The sequence below is a fragment of the Acinonyx jubatus genome, chromosome E3 (genome assembly GCF_027475565.1).
Source record: "Acinonyx jubatus isolate Ajub_Pintada_27869175 chromosome E3, VMU_Ajub_asm_v1.0, whole genome shotgun sequence".
Lineage (NCBI taxonomy): Eukaryota > Metazoa > Chordata > Mammalia > Carnivora > Felidae > Acinonyx > Acinonyx jubatus.
The window spans coordinates 18652995-18673405 of NC_069398.1; the positions used below are offsets into that span (position 1 = coordinate 18652995).

Consider the following 20411-nt stretch of genomic DNA (forward strand, 5'->3'; position numbering starts at 1 on the left):
TCAGGATTATTTGTGACCTTCTGATTGCCAAAGGCAAAGAATCTCAAGTCCGTCTTTTTCTTGCTTAGATGGCAGTAACAGCTCCATGAAATTTCTCTCTTGTCCCTGAGTGTGTTCCCTCCCTGGCCCCTCCCGTCTCTTTTCTCTAACCAATTCCTCTTTGGTATTCTCCAATCCTCTGACGCCAGCCTTCTTCTCATTTTATATGCCCACAGTTTTCCCACGTGACTTCTTCCACATCCATCACTGGAAGTCCATTGTCTCTGTGCTTGTGACTCCTGAATCTAAGGCTTACCTGAAAGCTGTATCCAAGCCTTTATTGCTAAATAGTCCTCTGTGTAATGTTGGGTCTCCATCAGGATGTGCCACAGATATGTCAAAATGCAACAGGTCCTTGGGGCAGCTGTCTGGCTCAGTCAGTTAAGCGTCTGACTCTTGATTTCAGCTCGGGTCATGATCTCAGGTTTGTGAGATCGAGCCTTGCATAAAGCTCTGCACTAGTGGCACGGACCCTGCTTGGGATTCTCTCTCTCTCGCTTCCCTGCTACTGCGCTCTCTTGCTCTCTTTCTCTCTCTTCCTCCCTCTCAAAATAAATAAGTATTATTTAAAAATGCAACAGGTCCAAAAGCTAATTTGTTCTCCTGTAGTCCTCATCTTAGAGAGGATCTCTCTCTTCCCAGTTGCCCATACTAGACATGATAGTTCTTCTAGACTCTCCTCTTTGACTCACCTTCATGGGTTCTTTTATCAAGTTCTTCTAAGTCTCCCCTCCCCCTCGAATCTCTCAAATTCCTCCCTCTCTTTTTTCCCTCACATCACTGCCTTTGTTCAGACATTCATCATTTCTGATCTAGACCTAGTCTCTTAACTATTATCTCATCCTGCTTCACCTTCAATCCATTTTCCCCACTTATACAAGGAAAGATGATTTTCGTATAAATCTTACCAATCCCGTGGGTGAAATCTTGGTTCAGTGGCTTCTTGTAGCCCATAAAATAAAGTTTCAACAGTTTAGTATGACATGCATGGTCCCTGCCATTCCATGAGGCTTCATCTTTACCCAGTAGAACTTTGCATTTTAACTGTGCAATTGTCATTTTAATGTGTTCATATTTCTGCATAGGCTGTGGCCTGAGCCCAGTACTGTGCCCCATCACACACGCACATGCGTACGCACTCACACACACACACACACACACACACACACACACGCCCCTTCCTTCACCAAGTCTTCCCTTTGACTAGAGGAAAAGAAATCTTCAGTGGTCTTTGTATTCCCCAGCACCTAGCAGAGAGCATTTGATAAACGTATGATTAGCTCAATTTAGCAATTTTAGAACGTTATAAGGAAAGGAAAATTTTCTTTACATAAAATCTTTATGTAAAAAAAAGCCTAATATGTCAACTACACAAAAGCCGGGAATCCCATGACTTCGTCCTCTTCTGCGGCAGCTGCCTGTCAGGTGCCAGCGACTTCACTGGCCCAGGGTGAGACCCGCTGGTGCAAAGCTGATCCTGAAGTTGACCAGGTATCTGATGTGTCAGATTCAGCTGCACAAGGGTACAAAGTCCTGAACGTGCTACCACGTGGATGATCCTTCAAAATACACTAAATGGGATAAGCCAGACACAAAAGACCACACTGCTGGACGATTCCATCTACATGAAATGCCCAGAACAGGGAAATCCATAGAGACAGAAAGTAGATGGGTGGTTACGAGGGGCTGGGGGAGAGGAATGGGGAGCGACTGCTTAATGGGGATGGGATTTCTTTCTGAGCTGATGACGAAATTCTGGCATTAGCAGTGATAGTTGCACAATCTGTGAATGTACTAAAAACGTCAGAAATGGCACACTTTAAAAGGTTGAATATTGGGGCACCTGGATGGCTCAGTTGGTGAAGTGGCTGACTCTGGATTTCAGCTCAGGTCATGATCTCACGGTTTGTGAGATCGAGCCCCGCTTTGGGCTCCGCACTGAGTGTGGAGGCTGCTTGGGATTCTCTCTGTCTCTGTCTCTTTTCTCTCTGCCCCTCCGCCGCTCATGCTCTCTCTCAAATAAACTTAAATAAACAAATAAATAAATAAATGGGTGAATTTTATGTACTTTATATCTCAAAACAAATTACTCTGACATGATACTCCATCCCATGGAATTCTTTGAGAGAAATAAAGGAATTGTTCTAAAAACTCTCTAGGCATGAGTTTGTTTCTGTAATGTTAATATTTATTCCTCAAATTACATGCAAACAATTGTTATCTTTGTCTCATTGGGAAGAGATGTGACTCTGGCATTCCCCATGATGTGAATAAATCTTTGGGGAGCAATGAGTGACTTCCCTCACCCCCAACCACCACCACCAAAAGGCAAAAACAAAACACTGTGGTGATTTTAGGACTGGGCACTAGAGTGCCAAGAATTATTTCCAAAGCAACTTTATATCCTTGCTGAATCTATCCAGCCACTCTGTTGCTTTCCCTGAATGGTAACCAACCCTGACGTTCATGGGAACCCACCATGGACATCTATCCCTCTTGGAATGTCCATTTTTGAGGATGGTATTGGCAGAGTAGAAGTTGTTGAGGAGGTAGCGGCTTCCTAGGGAAAGAAGCCCAATTCTGAGCGAGCTGAGCTAAGCAGGGAGCATCAGTGCTTATGGGCAAAGGTGGGGAGGAACCAGGCTGGAGTAAGAGACAGATTTCTTGACACAAACGTGGGCCAAGCTTCAGGAGTCAGGTGGATTCTGAGAAAGCACGAAAGAAAATGGCCCAGGCCACCCAGAGACAGCAAGTGGGTTAATGCCAAGAGAGCCAAGTGACAGCCTTTTGGTGGGGAGACACTATCTCAAGGGAGACATGGTCTAGAGAGTTGGACATCTGGGGTTTGGGCAGTAAGCTAGGCCGCACTCTCAGGCTTGGAACCCCGGTTTGGATAAACTAGTGTCAGGAGCTATCCTTGAAAAAAAAGAGTTGGAGCAAGACAGAATCTTTCCTCTTCTCGATAAACTATGAAGAAAAGCCCAAGACATTACACCTCTCTCTCTCCCTCCCACTCTTCACCAGAAAGACGTCCAACAGATAGCCAGAAAGGAGATTCACACATCCACAGCCAGAGTCAGGAGGCGGGTCCCAGCTGCACACACCCACATACACTCCAGCGTCAGCTATGTCCTTTTATTATTATTTTTATTGAACCCTGTAGGTGGGGTGGTGGTAAGGTAGTTCTCACAGCCCCACTGCAGTGCCTGGCCCAGGGCAAGTCTGCGGTTCAGCAACTGCCACAGTCGCTGGGATAGACGTCCCAGTGCAGGCCGATGGCATTGATGAGGGCACCAGATCGGCCGCTGATGAAACGTAGCACGGTGTTGGGGTACAAGGGGACAGCATTGAAACTTGTGCCTGTGTCTTTCCCAAAAGGCAGGTACCGGCCCTTGTCAGTCACGAAGACGAGCTTCCTCAGGTAGTACTTGTACTTGCCAGACACCTGGATCACTGACTCCCCGGGGTGCAGGAAAATCTCCTCCAGGTCTCCCTGGGTGCCACCCACATAGTCGCTCCACACCTTGCCATAGCGCACCTGGAGGCTGGGTGGGGGGTGGTGAGGGAGGGAAGACTGAGCAGGGTGACTGGAATTCAGGACCTCTTGGCCTACAAGCCGAGAGACCTGCAAACTGGTGGCAGAGATGACAGGTCCTCTGCCAGTCCCAAGGTATGTGAGGGATGAGGGAGCCCTTGAGGTCCCACTGTAAACTTCAACTCCTTTTGCCGACAGATAGGCTCAGAGAGGAAAAGTAACTTGGCCGGAGCCTCCCAGACAGTGGTAGAGCCTCACTTTGAAATCTAGGTTCCCACTGTCACCCCAACCCTTACGTGAAAGAAGCAGATGGGCCTTTCTGGATGGCTTTCATGAGGGAAGAGACTCTGTTGTCCCTGGATCAGAAGGATACATGTTTTGGGGAGAGGCGTCATCCAAGATGGAGGATGCCCAAGGGGATCTACACCTCAGGTGGGGCCAAAGTATCCAGCTTCCCAGCACCTCAGCGGCTGTGGTACAGATTTGCCCAAGACGTGCACGCTGGGGGCTGTAGGGCTGTAGCAGCACCGGCCTCAGATCCCAGTCTCCTGATACCTTTCATATCCCAAGTAATCCCTGGGACTTGTTGACTGAAACAGATGTGACCCAACGTGACTGAGAACTTTCCAGTGTGGTAAGATCAGAGAGGATCCCCAAACCACAGACACACAAAGAGTCTTACCCTACGATGTAGTATCTGTTGACCCGGATACGGATGGCAGTGATGGGGCCCTCCAGCTGGTAACCAGAATGGGAGAATCGCTCGCCTCCACCGCCTCCATACTCTCCATTGTAGGAGGAGGACCTAGCCTGAACTGGAGGGGACAGTAGGCGTCAGAAGGAGAGATCTCAAGAGCTCCAGTCCCTCCTCACCACTCCTACACCTCCCACAACTCGACGCCCACCACCCCAAGCCAGCCCCTGCAAGCCTTGGCCACTGGCAGAGCAGGAAGCTGCCTTCCCATGACGTTAATACTGGTCTCCTGGCCTCTCACTTACTGGCATTGGCCGAGGCTGATGCGCAGACAAGGGCAAGAAGAGCAATGGTCAACATTCTGGGGCTGGAGGGGAAAGAAAGGAGAATGTCAAGGTTCATTCACTCTGTTTCCTTTGGACTTCATTTACCCAGGCTTCCCTGGTTTAGACCCCCAACTGAGACTTGGCCCTCTTTGTCCCTCAACTCAGACCTAATTGACCCAGTCTTGGGCTCAGAAAGAATTGCCCCTAGTCTCTAGTCCTGCTCCTGGCAGGTACGGTGTCCTTAACCCCTCTGTCCTCCCTGGTCTCGAGGAAGCCGGCCCCTTGTTCCGTCCTGAGTCAGAAGATCAATCCTAAGCCTGTGTCTGGACCAACCGGTGTAAGTCCTGATCCCTCCTGGCACAAAGCAGGAAAAGAGTTTCAAAGAAGTGGAGGCCATCTCCAAACCATAGAGATGGTTGAGTTTACCAAACCAGGATTCTGAGCAAAACCTAACTGCAACTTGCCTGTGATACACGGGCCCGGCTTGGGGTATATCCGGGGCAGAGTTTAAATTCCTAGCTTTAGCCGGGTCTCAAATCAGAAGGAAAGGAGCATTTTAGGGGTGCGTCTTTGTGTCACCCGGGCAGTGAGGGTGATTATAGATGAGACTGCCAATACCAGCATCGGAACAGTTGAGAAACTGCACGAGTTTGGACCACAGCTCAAGATATCAGATTCCAGATGCCTGGTCTATTTGTCATAATTCTTTCTCCACTAACACAAATCTGGCTGTATCGATACCCCGAGCATCCCAGGTATCTCCAGTCTTTCCTCTGAGACCCAGGTATCTTTGCACCTCCCTCAGACGCCCCAGGTACCTGCCACACAGGTCTCCCCTGCCACTCACTCCAGGAAGTCCAGCTCTGCTTGAATTCCCCCCTAACTCAAATCTAGCCAGTATTTTCACCCCTTAGCTCAGGCCTCTGTCACCCCTCACCTGGCAGTTCTAGGTGCAAAGTAACCCCCCTGAGACTTCCAGATCTTTTATATCAGGTCCAAGCCCTCCCCCTGCTCTTTATCGTGTGAACTTCACCTCCTGAGCAAACATGATCAGCCTCGTGGGGTCAGTTGTCAGAGTGGTGTCCTCTCTGGGCCAAGGCCCAGGTATCAGGATGGACAGAATAAACTTGAGGAAACAGTCACCAACGGAAGAGCCAGCAGCTTTGGGTGGCCAAAGTTACTAATTTCTTCTGGGTGTAGTCTAAGGTTGTTGCCCCCCTATTTGGGTGTTCTACAGGTGCTCCTACCTGCAATCTGTCATCTTTCAGGAGAAACATTGTCTTCACTGTCCTACATTTGAAATCTAAACTCTCGTGGGAAGGGATGATACACCCTATGCCCTGTACTTAGGAGTGTCTACTATTTTCCAGACAATTTTTTTTCTTCCTCTTTCCTTTTATTTTATATGTAAAAAATCCAAACATAGAGAAAAATTGAAAGAAATGTATAGTGAACACTCATATGCACACCACGTAGATTCTACCATGGTTAATATTTTGCCGTACTTGGCTTTTTTTTCCCCATCTATCCATCCTCAATCTGCCAGACTGTTTACAAAACTTTTCTGAGAAGGGTAATGTGTTGCTGCAGGTGGACAACGAACACCTGTCGATCTCCCTCCTGAGAGACAGGCAGTCAGGCCAATAGGCATGTGGGACGCTGAGGAAGTAACGGTACATGGTTCCTCCCTTGGGGGAAGTTGGGCTCAAGGCCCTCGGGGCTCCTGGGAGCCATGGCTGAATCTTCTGGGGGATAAAGCCCACACGGGGCAACAGCTCCTTCCCATAGGTTAGCTTGATGTCATAGATTTCTTCTCTTCTGAGGCTCTTCTCTTCCACCCAAGTCTCTAGGATGGACTCCTGAGTCCTACTTCTTGACTCCTCTAGGATTGGCTCTTTGACCCTCTGAGTCAGCGGGCCCTCCCAAGCAGAGAGATGGGTGGAGCCCAGGGAAGAGCTGGAGTCATTAGCCTTGGTGATTAATGACTTGTAGCTGGACATATAGAGTATCCACCCCTCATAGACCATCTAGGACTGAGGACTCCTCCCAGGAAAGCCAGGGAGCCCCAACCTAAGGAGCCGGAAATAGGACAGGGCTCTTGGCCTGGAGATTCCGGGAGCAAGGAGGGCAGCCAAGGTTGCATTGTTTGATCTCTGCTTCAAGTTCAAAACAAGCATGTCCTGGTGAGATAACTTCCTCATTCCAGCTGTTTTGTTCTGTCTCTCTTGTCCTCTCTGGTTTTCTTTCTTTCCTACTTCTCTCTTTCCGTTTGTCTTGATCTTTCCCCATCATCTCCTGCTCTAAGGATTGTTCTTTGTATTCACTGTCTCCATACCTTTTTCCTTTTGCCTCTTCTCTCTGTCTCTTCTCCTCCCCCAAGCTCTCTCTCTAATTCTCTCCTCTGTCTCCTCTTACTACTGTCTGTCTTTCGTCTTCCTTATGAGAAGTATATCCCACAGGATGGAACCAAACACTGGATATCAAAGATGGCAGCTCAGGGGCGCCCAGATGGCTCAGGTGGTTGAGCATCTGACTTCATCGGCTGAGTTCATGATCTCACCGCTCGTGTGGTCAAGCCCCGCATCGGGCTTTGTGCTGACAGTTCAGAGCCTGGAGCCTGCTTTGGATTCTGTATCTCCCTTTCTGTTTCTCTGCCATCCCCCACTTGTATGCATGCTGTCTCTCTCAAAAATAAATAAGCATTTTTAAAAAACAGAAGTCACTATTTCTTTGAGTCTATATTTCTGCATTTGGAACATGAGAAGTTAAAGGACTCGAGATCAACCAAAATCCTCAAGGACAGTGCTTTTTATTTATTTATTTTTTATTTTTTTAATGTTTATTTATTTTTGAGACAGGGAGAGACAGCATGAACAGGGGAGGGTCAGAGAGAGAGGGAGACACAGAATCCGAAACAGGCTCCAGGCTCCAAGCCGTCAGCACAGAGCTCGAACTCACGGACCACAAGATCATGACCTGAGCCGAAGTCGGATGCCTAACCGACTGAGCCACCCAGGCGCCCCAGGACAGTGCTTTTTAAACTGTAGGTCTTAACTCACTAGTGGACCACAAAATCATTTTAATGGCTCAAGACCAACATATTTTTTAAGTTTATTATTTTTTTTGGTAATCTCTATACCCAACGTGGGGCTCGAACCTATGACCCCTAGAACAGCCAGGTGCCCCAAGACCAACATTTTTTTTTTTTTAATTTGAAAGAGTGAGTCGGGGAGAGGGGTAGAGGGGAGAGAGAGAGAATCTTTTTTTTTTTTCCAACGTTTTTATTTTATTTTTGGGACAGAGAGAGACAGAGCATGAACGGGCGAGGGGCAGAGAGAGAGGGAGACACAGAATCAGAAACAGGCTCCAGGCTCTGAGCCATCAGCCCAGAGCCCGACGTGGGGCTCGAACTCACGGACCGCGAGATCGTGACCTGGCTGAAGTCGGACGCTTAACCGACTGCGCCACCCAGGCGCCCCTGAGAGAGAGAATCTTAAGCAAGCTCCATGCTTAGTGCAAAGCCAAACTCGGGGCTTAATCCCACGACCCTGAGATCATGACCTGAGCCAAAACCAAATCGGATGCTCAACCAACTAAGCCACCCAGGTGCCCCAAGACCAACACATTTGAAAAGTGAAATAGAGAAAGTAAGAGCATCACATGTAACAAGACTAAATACTATTTCCTAAAATACTGTTTCAGTCAAATACTCTATACTGCATGTACTGACTCACAATATAAAAGTTTCTTCCCTATTCTGAACTGCTGTTAAAAAAAAAATCCTTGAAAAAAAAACCTACCTCTCTCAAAGGGTAAGATTTTTATTTTTTTATGTTTATTTATTTTTGAAAGAGAGGGAGAGAGAGAGAGAGAGAGAGAGAGAGAGTGTGTGTGTGTGTGTGTGTGTGTGTGTGTGTATGAGTGGGGGAGGGGCAGAGAGCGAGGGGGACACAGAATCCGAAGCAGGCTCCAGGCTGTGAACAGTCAGCACAGAGCCCAACACGGGGTTCAAACTCACTGACCACCAGGTCATGATCTGAGCCAAAGTCAGACACTTAACCGACTGAACCACCCAGGAACCCCAGCAAGAGACATGTTGTAAAGCTTGGTTCGTGCCCTTCCTCCATGATCCTCGAACTTCAGTTTGTTCATCTGCGATAGGAGATAATGAGTCTAAACAATTTGTGTCAAGCCCCTGGCACAGATCTAGCACACATAAGTACTGAGTAAATGTTTATTTTTTTTCTCTCTCTTCAATTCTCACAAAATATGGTCTTTCTTTTTCATTTCTTTCAGATAAAGTTGATGAGGGCAGGCCTTGTCTTTCTCATCTGCAGTTAGCTTTATTTTTATGGTTTAGCTTAGTTCAGATCCTGGAGATCTTTGTCAAATGCATCATACAACTTGACACAAGAATTGTTTTAATGTTTATTTCTTTATTTTTGAGAGAGAGAGAGAGAGAACGAGTGGAGGAGGGGCAGAGAGAGAGGGAGACAGAGAATCAGAAGCAGGCTCCGCACTATCAGCACAGTCTGATTTGGGCTCGAATTCACAAACTGTGAGATCATGACCTGCGCCAAAGTCAGACAACCGACTGAGCCACCCAGGCGCCCCCTTGCAAAAAGAATTTTTTTAAGTTTATGCTTTTTTTTTTTTTTTTTTAGTAATCTCCATACCCATCATGGGGCTTGAACTCCCGACCCTGAGATTAAGAGTCACATGCTTGTCCTACTGAGCCGGCCAAGCACCCCTCAAAGAAAGATATTTGTGTAGGTTGATTTGGACAACTAAAGTTAAAGTCACTTGGAAACCTGTTATATATATATATATATATATATATATACACACACACACACACACACACACACACACACATATTGTTGTTTATTTTTAAGACAGACGCGGGGTGGAGTGTTTGAGAGGTGCACAGACGGGGCAGGACTCAGAAGCTGGGTGCCTAGGGCAAGGTATTTCATTTCTCTCTGCTTCTGTTCTCGTCTGAAAACACACACATCAACAAAAAGGCGATAATTTTGCCTACCTCCTCAGGTTGCTGTGGTTATGATATAGTTAATGGAAGTAAAGTTCCAGAACACCGCCTGATGCCAAGGAAGTTCTCTGTTTCTCATCGTCTAAGGAGTGGCTCCATCCTGTGGAAATAAGAAAATCATAAAATTCCTAAATACCCCTCATGTTTTTGTTGTAAACCTAAATCACATTTTCCTAGCCTTCCATATATTTGCTAACATCGTGAGGTTTGGTTTTCCGCCCCCGCCCCCCAATTGAATATGTTGCAGGCAAACTAAAGGTGTGTGTCCGCCTGAGGCCAGACTTGCTGATTTTAGTACTTCTCAACTCTGGCCTTATCATATCAAGGTTATGAGGATGTCACGTGTCTTCTCTGGTATCATCACCTCATCACGTCTGCGCATCTTATAAAAGAGTAAGGGCAAAATGGTCAAGTAACCGGAGAATACTGATACACAGGCCAAGGTAGCTTGAACTGAACATCAAAAGCACCTACTGAGGGCCCTGGGAAAATGGAAATGAAGTGTCCCGCCCCGGAGGGGCTCACACTCTCCTGAAGGGCAAACCTAATCAAGCTGGTCTTCAGAGTGCAGGGAAGGAGCATAGCTGGATGCATAGGGATTCAGTCAAACCCAGAGGAGGGGACAAGGATCCTGGCTGTGGCCAGGAAGTGCGGTCACAGATGCCAGAATTGCACAGTGAAAAGAGAGAAGCAGGCTGAGGCCTGGCTTTGCCGCTTTCCCCTGGCAAATTAAAGTCTCTGAATCTCAGTTTCCTCATTGCAAGAGGAAAGATAAGATCCACTTCAAGGGTTGCTTTACAGGATTAAATGAGACATAGCAATGTGCTCAGGGGCGCTTGGCTGGCTCAGTTGGTGAAGCATCTGACTCTTGATCTCTGGGTTTGTGACTTCGAGCCTGACGTTGGGTATAGAGATTATTTAATAAGGAAAGAAAAGAAAAGAGAGAAAAGAGAAGAAAAAGAACATGAAGAAAGAGAAGAGAAAGAGAAGAAATAAAGAGAAGAGGGGTTAGTAAATTGCTAGGCACATAGAAGCGCCTTGGCCAGGAGCAGTAGCTTAGGAGGAATAGAGACATTGGAACAAAGTAGGAAGATCAGCACAGAGGATGAAGTAAGTGGGCCACACCATCCTTCACTGAGGGAAGAAAGTATCAGGGCAGACAGGGCCCGCAGAGACTGGAGGAAGCCAGTGAGAATCCCCAGGCAAGCCATGAACAGAGCCAAGAGTGAGCATGGCCAACCCCACTTTCAGAGGCTGAGAATGAACAAGGCAGAGAGCTGGAGCTCCTCCCTGAAAGCCTCAGCTTTCTGCACAAGAGAGAGAAAGTGTATCCGCTGATGAGAAGAGTCGAGGTTGGGCAAAGCTGGTAGGGAAGGGAGAGAGAGAGAGCGTTGCCCAGATCCACATGACAGCATGACTGAGGGACCAAGTGGAGGTGGGGGCACTACATGTATTCAGTTGTGTGATTTTCTCCAATGTGGCTCACCAACCTGTTAACAGGACAAAAGGAAAGTAGTTGTACTGGTCCCAGGCAGAAGCTTTATGAGGAAGGTGTGGGGGGGGGGGTGTTGGGGGGGTGGGAACAAGGCTGGCAAATGCCGGGAAGAGAGTGGTTGGAACAATACAGCACAAAGTCAAGGTTATAGAGGAAGTGGAGTGAGATTGGGGAGGGCTGGTCAGGAGGGGACTCCAGGATGTGCGCTCCAGGAAAAGAAGTACAATGGGATGGACCAGCAGGTGGAGTGGGAGAAGAGGGAGGGAGGCTCAGAGCCCGGGGGAATCTGATGGTTGGTATAGAACAATCTTGAGTGGTAACAAGATTTCAGGTGGGTGAACAGATGTGAAGGGACAGATCCTTTAGGGCCTTTCAAAGATGAGCAACAATGCTAGACCAAGATGGAAGGGGACAGAAGTGCTGAATGCCTACTTTAAGAGGTGCTTTATATAAACTATCTAATATTACCCTCCAACAACGCTTCAAGTTGGGAATTCATGAAAAAATGGAAATCGAATAGATTGCCAAGGGTCTCAACAGCTGTGGAGCCAGGAACCTCAGATTTAATCCCAGAGCTGCCTGGTTCCAAAGCCCGGATTCTTTCCACCTTCCCCGATTTCCCCACACAGGTGGCACTTGGGACCTTTCTAATTCATTCTTATCATTTTTTAAACTTTATTTATGTAAATCATCTCTAATACCCAACGTGGGGCTTGAACTCACGACCCTGAGATCAAGACTTGCATGTTCCTCTGACTGAGCCAGCCAGGCATTCCCAATCTTATCATTTTTCACAGCTCTCAAGGTTGGAATCTCTGACTCTTGGGATCCTGAGCAGCCGGTAGGTGCCACCCAGCAGGCCCTGAGCAGTGATAAAACGCTCCCGAGCTCAGCCCTGTGTTTATCGCCTGTCTGGCAGCAAGATAGCTCCAGGTGAGGGCTGGGACTCTCAGCAGGGTGGACCCCACTGCAGAGGGGGTGAGGGTGAAGGCAAGAACAACCGGAAGTGCCTGGACCTTTCTGTTGAAACTCTGAAGGCGTTTCTTATGACTGACCTGCTCAGTAAGTCATTCATTCAGCAGCAGGAGGTTGGAGACGGTCAGATCTGGGTTCCGATTCAGCTCTGGGACTTGTGTTGTGTGACTTTGGATGACAACAACCAACTTTCTCAGTTGACCCAGAATTAAAGTGTTTTCTGGGATGTGGAACTTCAAGTGCTAAAACCAGGACGGTCCCGGGTACCTGGCTGGTTCATCAGTAGACCATGTGGCTCTCGATCTTGGGGTCATGAGTTCAAGCCCCACGTTGGGCATAGAGCTTACATTTAAAAATGAATGAATGCATGAATGAATAAAAGTAAGGATGGCCCCAGGCACAATGGGAATGGTTGGTCACCCCGGTTGGGCTACTCAATCCTCCTAAGTCTCAGTTTCCAAGTATAAAATGTGGTCATAGGCCGGGCTACTCAATCCTCCTAAGTCTCAGTTTCCAAGTATAAAATGTGGTCATAGGCCGTCTGCTTCTCTGCTCCTCACCACCTGGGGTTGTGCCTTTCAGAGAACACAAGAGCAGAGAACACGATTTAATTCCGTCTGGCCAGGAGATGTCGGCTGACAGGTTGGCTGTATGCTCCTTCATCCACTGAAGCCGCTGAAGCCTCCTTCTGAAGTGCAAAGCAACTTTTTTTTTAATGTCTATTTTTGAGAGAGACAGAGTGTGAGCAGGGGAGGGGCAGAGAGAGAGGGAGACACAGAATATGGAGCAGGCTCCAGGCTCTGAGCTGTCAGCACAGAGCCCAACATGGGGCTCAAACTCACAGAACACAAGATCATGACCTAAGCTGAAGTCAGACACTTAATCCACTGAGCCACCCACGCGCCCCTGCAAAGCAACGTTTTACTGACATTCTGCTTGGAGACCTCAGACTGTAGCTCATGTTGTGACACGGACCCCAAGTCATGAGCTCCTCTACTTGCCCCCCCTCCCCTACTGTTCTGGCTACTCCCTCTTGTCGCCAGGGGAGCGTGGCAAGATCTGAGCACACCATGCTTCGCAGGCAGGGGTGAGACAAGGGTTGGGTGTGCGTGGATGAAGGCAGCTTGAAACACAAAACCTAGAACTCTGGTCACAGTATCATTGCATAAGAAGAGGTCTTTAGGCTTCAGCCAGGACGGGTGGCATGAGCATGGAAGGACCGCGCCATCTTCTTGAAGGGTTGTCTTCCCTCATGCCTGTTGACAGTTGATTCTCCTCTTGCCTGAGGTTGGTGGCCTCCACACGTTTCCTAGAAGCCAAGTGCACGGTGGACCCAACACGGTGCAGGAAGAAGTTGTGGAACTGTTGCTGCTGTCGGAGGGTGGGCCCGGAGCAGAGAGTAAGGAGAGGTGGATGAACTCAGCAGTTGTAAATTTGGTCACCCACACTTCCTCAAAAAGGTGAACACAGTGTTGCCATCCGACTGTGAGGTCTGACTCCCAGCTATAGACCCAAGAGAAACTGAAAACATGTCCACACAAAAACCTATATATGACTGTTCACAGCAGCATTACTTGCAATAACCAAGAAGCAGAAACAATCCACGTGTCCCTCGACTGATGGATGGATAAAAATGTAGTATAGCCATACACTAAAACATTCAGCTTTTGTACAAAAAAAAGAATGAAGTACTGGGGCGCCTGGGTGGCTCAGCTGGTTGAACGCCTGGCTCATGGCTTCAGCTCGGGTCATGATCTCATGGTTTGTGGGATCGAGGCCCGTGTCTGGCTCTGTGCTGACAGTGTGGAGCCTGCTTGGGATTCTCTCTCTCCTCTCTCTTTGTATCTCCCCCAACAGTCTCTCTCTCAACATAAATAAGCATTAAAAAAAAAAAGAAAGAATGAGGTACTGATTCATTAAGCATGGATGAACCCTGAAAACATTATGTGAAGTGAAAGCTGCCAGGCACGAAAAGCTGCAGGTTATGTGATTTCATTTATATGAAATGTCCAGAAGAGGCAAATGCATAGACACAGAAAACAGACAGTTGTTGGGGCACCTGGTGGCTCAGTCAGTTGAGCATCCAACGTCAGCTCGGGTCATGATCTGGCAGCTCACGGGTTGGAGACCCACATCCAGCTTTGCGCTGACAGCGTGAAGCCTGCTTTGGATTCTCTGTCTCCCTCTCTCTCTGCCCCTTGCCTGCTCCGTCTCTCTCTTTCTCTTTCTCTCTCTCTTTCAAAAATAAACATTTAGAAATATTTTGAAAAAAGAAAACAGTGTTGCCAAGGTCTGGGGGAGGAGGGAATGGGGAGTGACCACTAATGGGTACAGGGTTTCTTTCTGGGGTGATGAAAATGTCCTGAAATTAGATAGTGGTGATGGTTGTGCAATCTTATGACTATATTAAAACCCACTACTACTGTACTGGGTGAACTTCATAGCATGTGAAGTTCAATAGAAATAATAATAAACGAAGTTTGGCCACTGAGTCCTGTGCATGTAGAAAGTACAGCAGTGGAGTGATGCCTTCAGGCTCCTGTTGATACCCTTTGGCATTGGGATGGGGTGTTAGAAGATGGGTGGGTTTGGATGGGGATGAGTCTCCCACACTCAGGCTACAAGTGGATCCTCCAATTGGATCACCAGTGGTTAACTGCCCATGGAGGTAGTAAAACTCTTGTGATGAATGGGGCTGTGACAGCCAAGTATGTTGTGGAGGGGATGAAGCTTAACATTTTCTTGAGACCACCCATCTCCAACAGAATCAGACTAAGAACCTTCGTACGGGCAAGCCCATTTCGTGTAGGAATTGGGAAAATTGTAGCAGCCCCTTGGGCCCTCCTTTCTCCTGGGAACATCTGGTGGGCGGCCATGTATCACAGGGTGTGGGGTCAGATGCTGGCTACAGAAAGCCTCAGTATAGAATGGACCTCAGTGACTTTCCAAGTGGCATCATGGCAGAGAAAAGGGACCCATGTGCCATTCACAAGTGGCCATGTGGGAAGTTGCCCCTACACATACTTAGCTTCCTTGAGATCGTTCTGGTCCCCTTACCTTCTTTTTTTACTTATTCGTTTTTTAAGTTTATTTATTTTGAGAGAGAGAGAGGGAAAACAAGTGGTGGAGGGGCAGAGAGAGAGAATTCCAAGCAGTCTCCACACTGTCAGTGAGGAGCCCAATGCGGGGCTCAAACTCACGAACTGTGAGATCATGACCTGAGCCAAAGTCAGATGCTCAAGCGACTAAGCCACCCAGGTACCCCAGGTCCCTTTATCTTCTGATGGGGCCTGTGAGCTTTGGCTGCAGAGAAGTGTTAAGGTATACAGGTGGCTAGATTGGACAGGGGGATCTAAGCAGAAGTGAAGGAAGGAATTCCAAGCAGGCTCCACTTGTTGGCACAAAGCCCAATACGGGGCTCATGAACCATGAGATTATGACCTGAGCCAAAATCAAGAGTTGGATGCCTAACCAACTGAGCCACCCAGGCACCCTCCAAAAATGTTAAGCTATTTTTTAAGTGGTAAGAGATAGTTAAGAATCAAAAACATCCCATTTGGATTCCAGATCATGGTGGATCTTCCTGGTTTTAATAATGTTTACCCTTCTAGTGTTTTGTTTTGTTTAAATTTTAAATTTAAATTCTATTTTAGTAGGTTCCACCCCCAGCATAAGGCTTGAACTCACAACCCTGAGATTAAGAGTCACATGCTCTACCGACTGAGCCAGCCAGGTGCCCTTAGTGTTTTGTTTTTTTAAGGGATCACTAATTAAAACAGAACATACATAATTTTCAGATTTTATTTACTTATTTATTTAGACTTAAAAATTGTTATTGTTGTAAATACATGTAACAAAATTTATTATATTAACCTTTTTTTAACTTTATTTATATATTTTGAGAGAGACAGTGTGTGCAAGCAAGTGGGGGAGGAGAGAGGGAGAGGGAGAGAGAGAATCCCAAGCTTAGGGCTTGAACCCATGAACCAGGAGATCATGACCTGAGCTGAATCAAGAGTCAGATGCTTCACCGAATGAGCCACCCAGGTGTTCCCTTAACCTTTTTTTTTAAGTTTATTTTTTTAGTAATTTCCACACTCAACGTGGGGCTTGAACTCATGACCCCAAGTTCAAAAGTAACATGCTCTTCCGACTGAGTCAGGCAGGCGCCCCAATCTTAACCATTTTTTGTGTCCATCTCAGTGGTATCAAGTTCAGGTTTTATTTTTTATTTTATTTTATTTTTTAATGCTTATTTATTTTTGAGAGAGAGAGAGAGAGAGTAGGGGAGGGACAGAGAGAGAGAGGGGGGACACAGAATCTGAAACAGGCTCCACGCTCCGAGCTGTTAGCACAGAGCCCAATGTGGGGCTCAAACCCACAAACCGTGAGATCATGACCTGAGTTGAAGTTGGATGCTCAACCGACGGAGCCACCCAGGCGCCCCAAGTTCCAGTTTTATTTTAAGGCTTATGATCTCATCGAATTATAATCACATCAGGTTTCAGCATATGTCGTAAAGCCAGGAGCCTCGGGACTCTCCATTTCCACCTACCCCCATCCCATGCCACATTTTGTGCTCCTTCTGACCCTTTCCTCAAAACCACCGGGACAGACCAATGTGAGTCAGGCTGCCCTTGTGACCATCTTGTAAGACACTAACATTGCAACATATTTTTGTAGCATTTCTCATGAAATGGCTGTCATTTTGCAAAAGCAAATATTAATACCTGGTAAGGATTGTGTTCAGGTTGCTTGCCAGACCAGGAATTTATACCTATGCTTCTCCGGTCCCTCCCGTATACATGGGTTGTGTGACTTTGGGCACAACATCACCCGTGTGCGGGGCCTGCTTGTCATCTGTCAGCGAGCGAGTGGAACTAGACAATCTCCGAAGGGATCCGAGTGGCTGAACAACACTCCCTCCTCACTCCTTGCTCCCAGGTTCCTCCGAGCCTCACCCCAGGAGAAGGGAGGCCGGAGGGCAAATGTTCAGGGTCTTGGAGACAGGATTCTCCCAAGAGGCCTACTTTGTTGGTGCCCACGCCTCACCTCACAGATGGCTTCCAACCAAAACTGAGGCTAACTGGCCTAAAGACGAAGAGATGCATATTCATGAAAAGTATGGGGAAGGCTGGGTCAAGCAGGAGGGGGCTGGATGGCAGGGGCGGGTTCGTAGGGGTGCAGTGGGCAGGCCAGGGCCAGGGCCACCCCTCGAGATCAGGCAGAGCGAGGGGCCTGGGGCCTGGCTATGGGGTGAGACTGAGTTCAACACAACCACTGCCCATTCCGGCCCCACCTCTCGCCAGGAAACGCCTCCCCACCACATTGACCACATCCCCCCAGGTTGCCTTGGAAACACTCCCCAGGGGCAAGAGGAGTTGGGGCACTGTTGCCCAGCAACAGGTGGTGCCCTCCCTTCCGGCCTCATCTGAGGCAACTGCCTGACACCCTGCACAAGGAGGAGTGCTCTGAAGGGAGAGCCAGGAGCCCTGGGGCCGCCCTGAGTTAAGGTGAGGCGTGGTGAGGGCCCCTGCAGGTGGCGGACCTGGGGGGCAGAGAGAAGTAGGCAGAGTCAAACAAGGGAGGCACGTTTGGCCAGGCCCGGGGCCAGAGCCGGAGAGGAGAAGCGGGGACAGGTGCAGAGGTGGCGCCCGGGACCTGGCAGGACAGCAAGCTCAGTGGAACCTGCAGACAGCAAGACCAAATCCAAGGAGAATCGTGAGGGCCCAGGAGCACCCAAGGAGCCAGCCAAGCGGTGGGAGGGGGCACACAGGCAGGGTGGGAGTCGGGAGGGGAGCTTCTCGTTTCTGCACCCACCACTTCCTCTGAGGCCCAAGCAAGACGTGGGGGGAGCCTAGACAGCAGGAAAGAATCTCTGGGGGCCCTTACAGTTTTGTCTGAGGCACCCCGGGGTCTGGGCGGTGGGAGTAGGGGTGGGGGACAGGGCGTCTGGAAGCAGGTTCAGGAGCCAGAGCAGGAGGGCTGGCTGCCGACCAAGGTGGGATCCTGGCTCTCCAACCTTCTGCCTATCTCTCGCTGTTCTGGGCCCTCTTTGTTCCTCTGTCTGCCGGGGTCTGTTTCCCAGGCCGGATGCAGAGCCGCTCGGGCCTCTGTCTCTCTCCTCATTCTTGTTTGGACACACGCTGCCTCTCTCTTCCTCTATAGGTTGTGCTGACCTTGTCTCATGTGCTTCCTCTCCTGACCCCTGTCTCTTCAGATGCCTTCAACTCCAGAGCAGCCCTCTGGGCATGTGGAGAGACTCCCTGAGTCGGAGCTGGTTACATGGCCCCCGCTGCCCTGTGGGCCCTGCATCCCCATCATGCTGGCCCTGGCCTCCCTCGCCGCCCTCTTCCTCGTAACGACAGCTGTGTTGGCCGAACGCCTCTTCCGCCGCTCTCTGCACCCAGACCCCAGCAACCGTGCACCCACCCTGGTCTGGCGCCCCGGAGGAGAACTGTGGATCGAGCCCAGGGGCACCCCCCGAGAGCGCTCAGAAGACTGGTATGGCTCTGCGGTCCCCTTGCTGATGGATGGGGCCCCAGACCCTCCCATCTCTGGAGGCACCTTGGAGGCCAGAGCCACAGCCCCACCTGCCCCTATAGCCCCACTCTCCCCTCCCAGCTCCTTGGGCCTCCAGAGCCCACCCAGGGCCCCAGTCCGCAGCACCTTCTGGGGGCCCCAGGCCTTGGAGGAGAGGCCCTATGCTCCGGGTCTGGTGAGCTGGGCTGAGCCTGAACAGAGGCCAGAGGCCAGCATGCACCTGGGGAGCCCCCAGACCCGGAGGCAGCGGCTAGGGAGCTCTGATCTGGAGTGGGGCCTCCAACCTCGGGTCACCCTGGAGCAGATCTCTGCTTTCTGGAGGCGTGAAGGTCGGACCAGCGTGGGGTTCTGATTCCCTAGGGCCTGGAGGACTGGCCTCTCTGAGACACTGAGGAAGGCCTTACCTCAGAGGGTCTCTCTGAGGCCTTAAGACCCTGAGGCTCCAGCCTAAGAGCCCAAGTTCATACTTGGGCCCACAGGGAAGAACACCCCTCCCAAGGCCTTTTACATCTGGATTTCAATTCCCTGGATCTGGGGCTGGGCAGGCACCGCATGGACAGAGCCTGTGCTGCAGGGGAAGCCCAGAAGTATCTCTCTGGCTGCCCAGGGTCACGGCACAGACAATTGGAGGTGGGGCCGACTACGGGCCAGAAGTCGCCAAAATCATGTTCTAGAATAAGAAAGATCTCAAGCTACCAAACAGGTAGGAAATAGGATCATCACAGAAGCTTCCACCTTCATTGTGCACCTAAGATGCCAACATCGGCGTGCAGGGGTCCTGTGGCTGCCGAACAGACTGAGTGTAGATGACCAGGGTCAGTCCTGCCAGCAGGAGAGGACAGGAAGCCAGCCTCCCAGAGCCACGGATCATGCCTCCAGGAAAACACAGAGGTCAAGGCCAGGCAAAGGAGCGTCTTATTACATCCCAACTGTAGCTTTGACCCCCAACTTGCCACAGGAAACTTGGGCAGCCAAATTGGAGAGGCCCCTCCTTGCCTCCAGCTAGGACCTCGAGTCAAGGGAGGTCAAGGGGCAGCCGTCCCATTAAGGTTGAACATGGCAGCCCACTGACTCTGACCCCTCCGGGGTGAGGGAGGCCCGCCGAAGCGATCGGAGTTTGATCCAATGTGGAAAGGAACACTGTCCCTGGGGAAGAGCAGCTCCCGGTGTGCGGCCTCTGGCCATCCTCCCTCCCAGCTTGCTGGATCAATCCAGACAGATTTGCCCCATGACAGGCTTATTTATAATGCCTCACCCGGTAGAAATGGAGCCCAGAGATGTCCTTGATTCCACAGCCATCTGTATCAGCTGGCCACCCCCTGGGAGGAGAGCCAGGAGCTGGGGAGAGGAAAAGGAGCTGCACTCCCAGCACGGGGAGGGAAGGGGGGCCCGATTTCCCAAACTTCAGTCACGAATGTTAGGATTTTTGCCTTATCACTTTACCACCTGTACTATTATTTACTTCATATTTTTCCTTAAGATGATTTCCTATTTGCTGAATAAATTTATTTTAGAAGGAACATTTTTTTGTATCACTTCTGCAAATGGAAAACCAGTTATCACGTGCCATAAATAGAAAGTAAAACATGAAAATAAATACAAGGTTAAACAAAGATATTACGTTCTAAGTAGATATTGTTCCCTCCCTGCTAGTAGCATTCATTGACCCAGAGGTCTGCTCTTTTTTTTTTTTTTTTTTTAATTTCTTAATGTTTATTTATTTTTGAGACAGAGACAGAGACAGAGGGTGAGTG

The 20411-nt window shown here is 49.2% G+C and overlaps 2 protein-coding genes across 5 annotated transcripts in view; one reads left to right on the forward strand and one right to left on the reverse strand.

Annotated features, from left to right (window-relative positions):
* Positions 1-20181, forward strand: part of CE3H16orf54 (chromosome E3 C16orf54 homolog) — a 55163-nt gene extending 34982 nt beyond the window's left edge. For 2 of the 4 annotated variants that reach the window (XM_027051552.2, XM_053213569.1), the window contains one exon: positions 18335-20181. In XM_027051552.2, the coding sequence (XP_026907353.1) occupies positions 18335-19009 (675 nt within the window). In that variant the 3' untranslated portion in view covers positions 19010-20181. The other 2 variants (XM_015064520.3, XM_053213570.1) reach the window with 2 other exon arrangements.
* On the reverse strand, positions 3161-5571 carry LOC106970051 (zymogen granule membrane protein 16). The gene is made up of 4 exons (XM_053213571.1): positions 5413-5571; positions 4574-4635; positions 4257-4389; positions 3161-3584 (listed from the first exon to the last, which is right to left on the reverse strand). The coding sequence occupies exons 2-4, from the start codon at positions 4626-4628 to the stop codon at positions 3269-3271; spliced, it is 504 nt and encodes a 167-aa protein (XP_053069546.1). The 5' UTR covers positions 4629-4635; positions 5413-5571; the 3' UTR covers positions 3161-3268.
* Positions 20182-20411: the final 230 nt, after the last annotated feature.

Bases quoted from the DNA above. Each gene is read 5' to 3' on its own strand.
- LOC106970051 (XM_053213571.1), bottom strand. From the start codon at position 4,628: ATGTTGACCATTGCTCTTCTTGCCCTTGTCTGCGCATCAGCCTCGGCC. The intron at 4,390-4,573 runs GTAAGTGAGAGG...TGTCCCCTCCAG, and splicing joins ATCAGCCTCGGCCAATGCCA to TTCAGGCTAGGTCCTCCTCC. The intron at 3,585-4,256 runs GTAAGACTCTTT...CCCCCCACCCAG, and splicing joins AACAGATACTACATCGTAGG to CCTCCAGGTGCGCTATGGCA.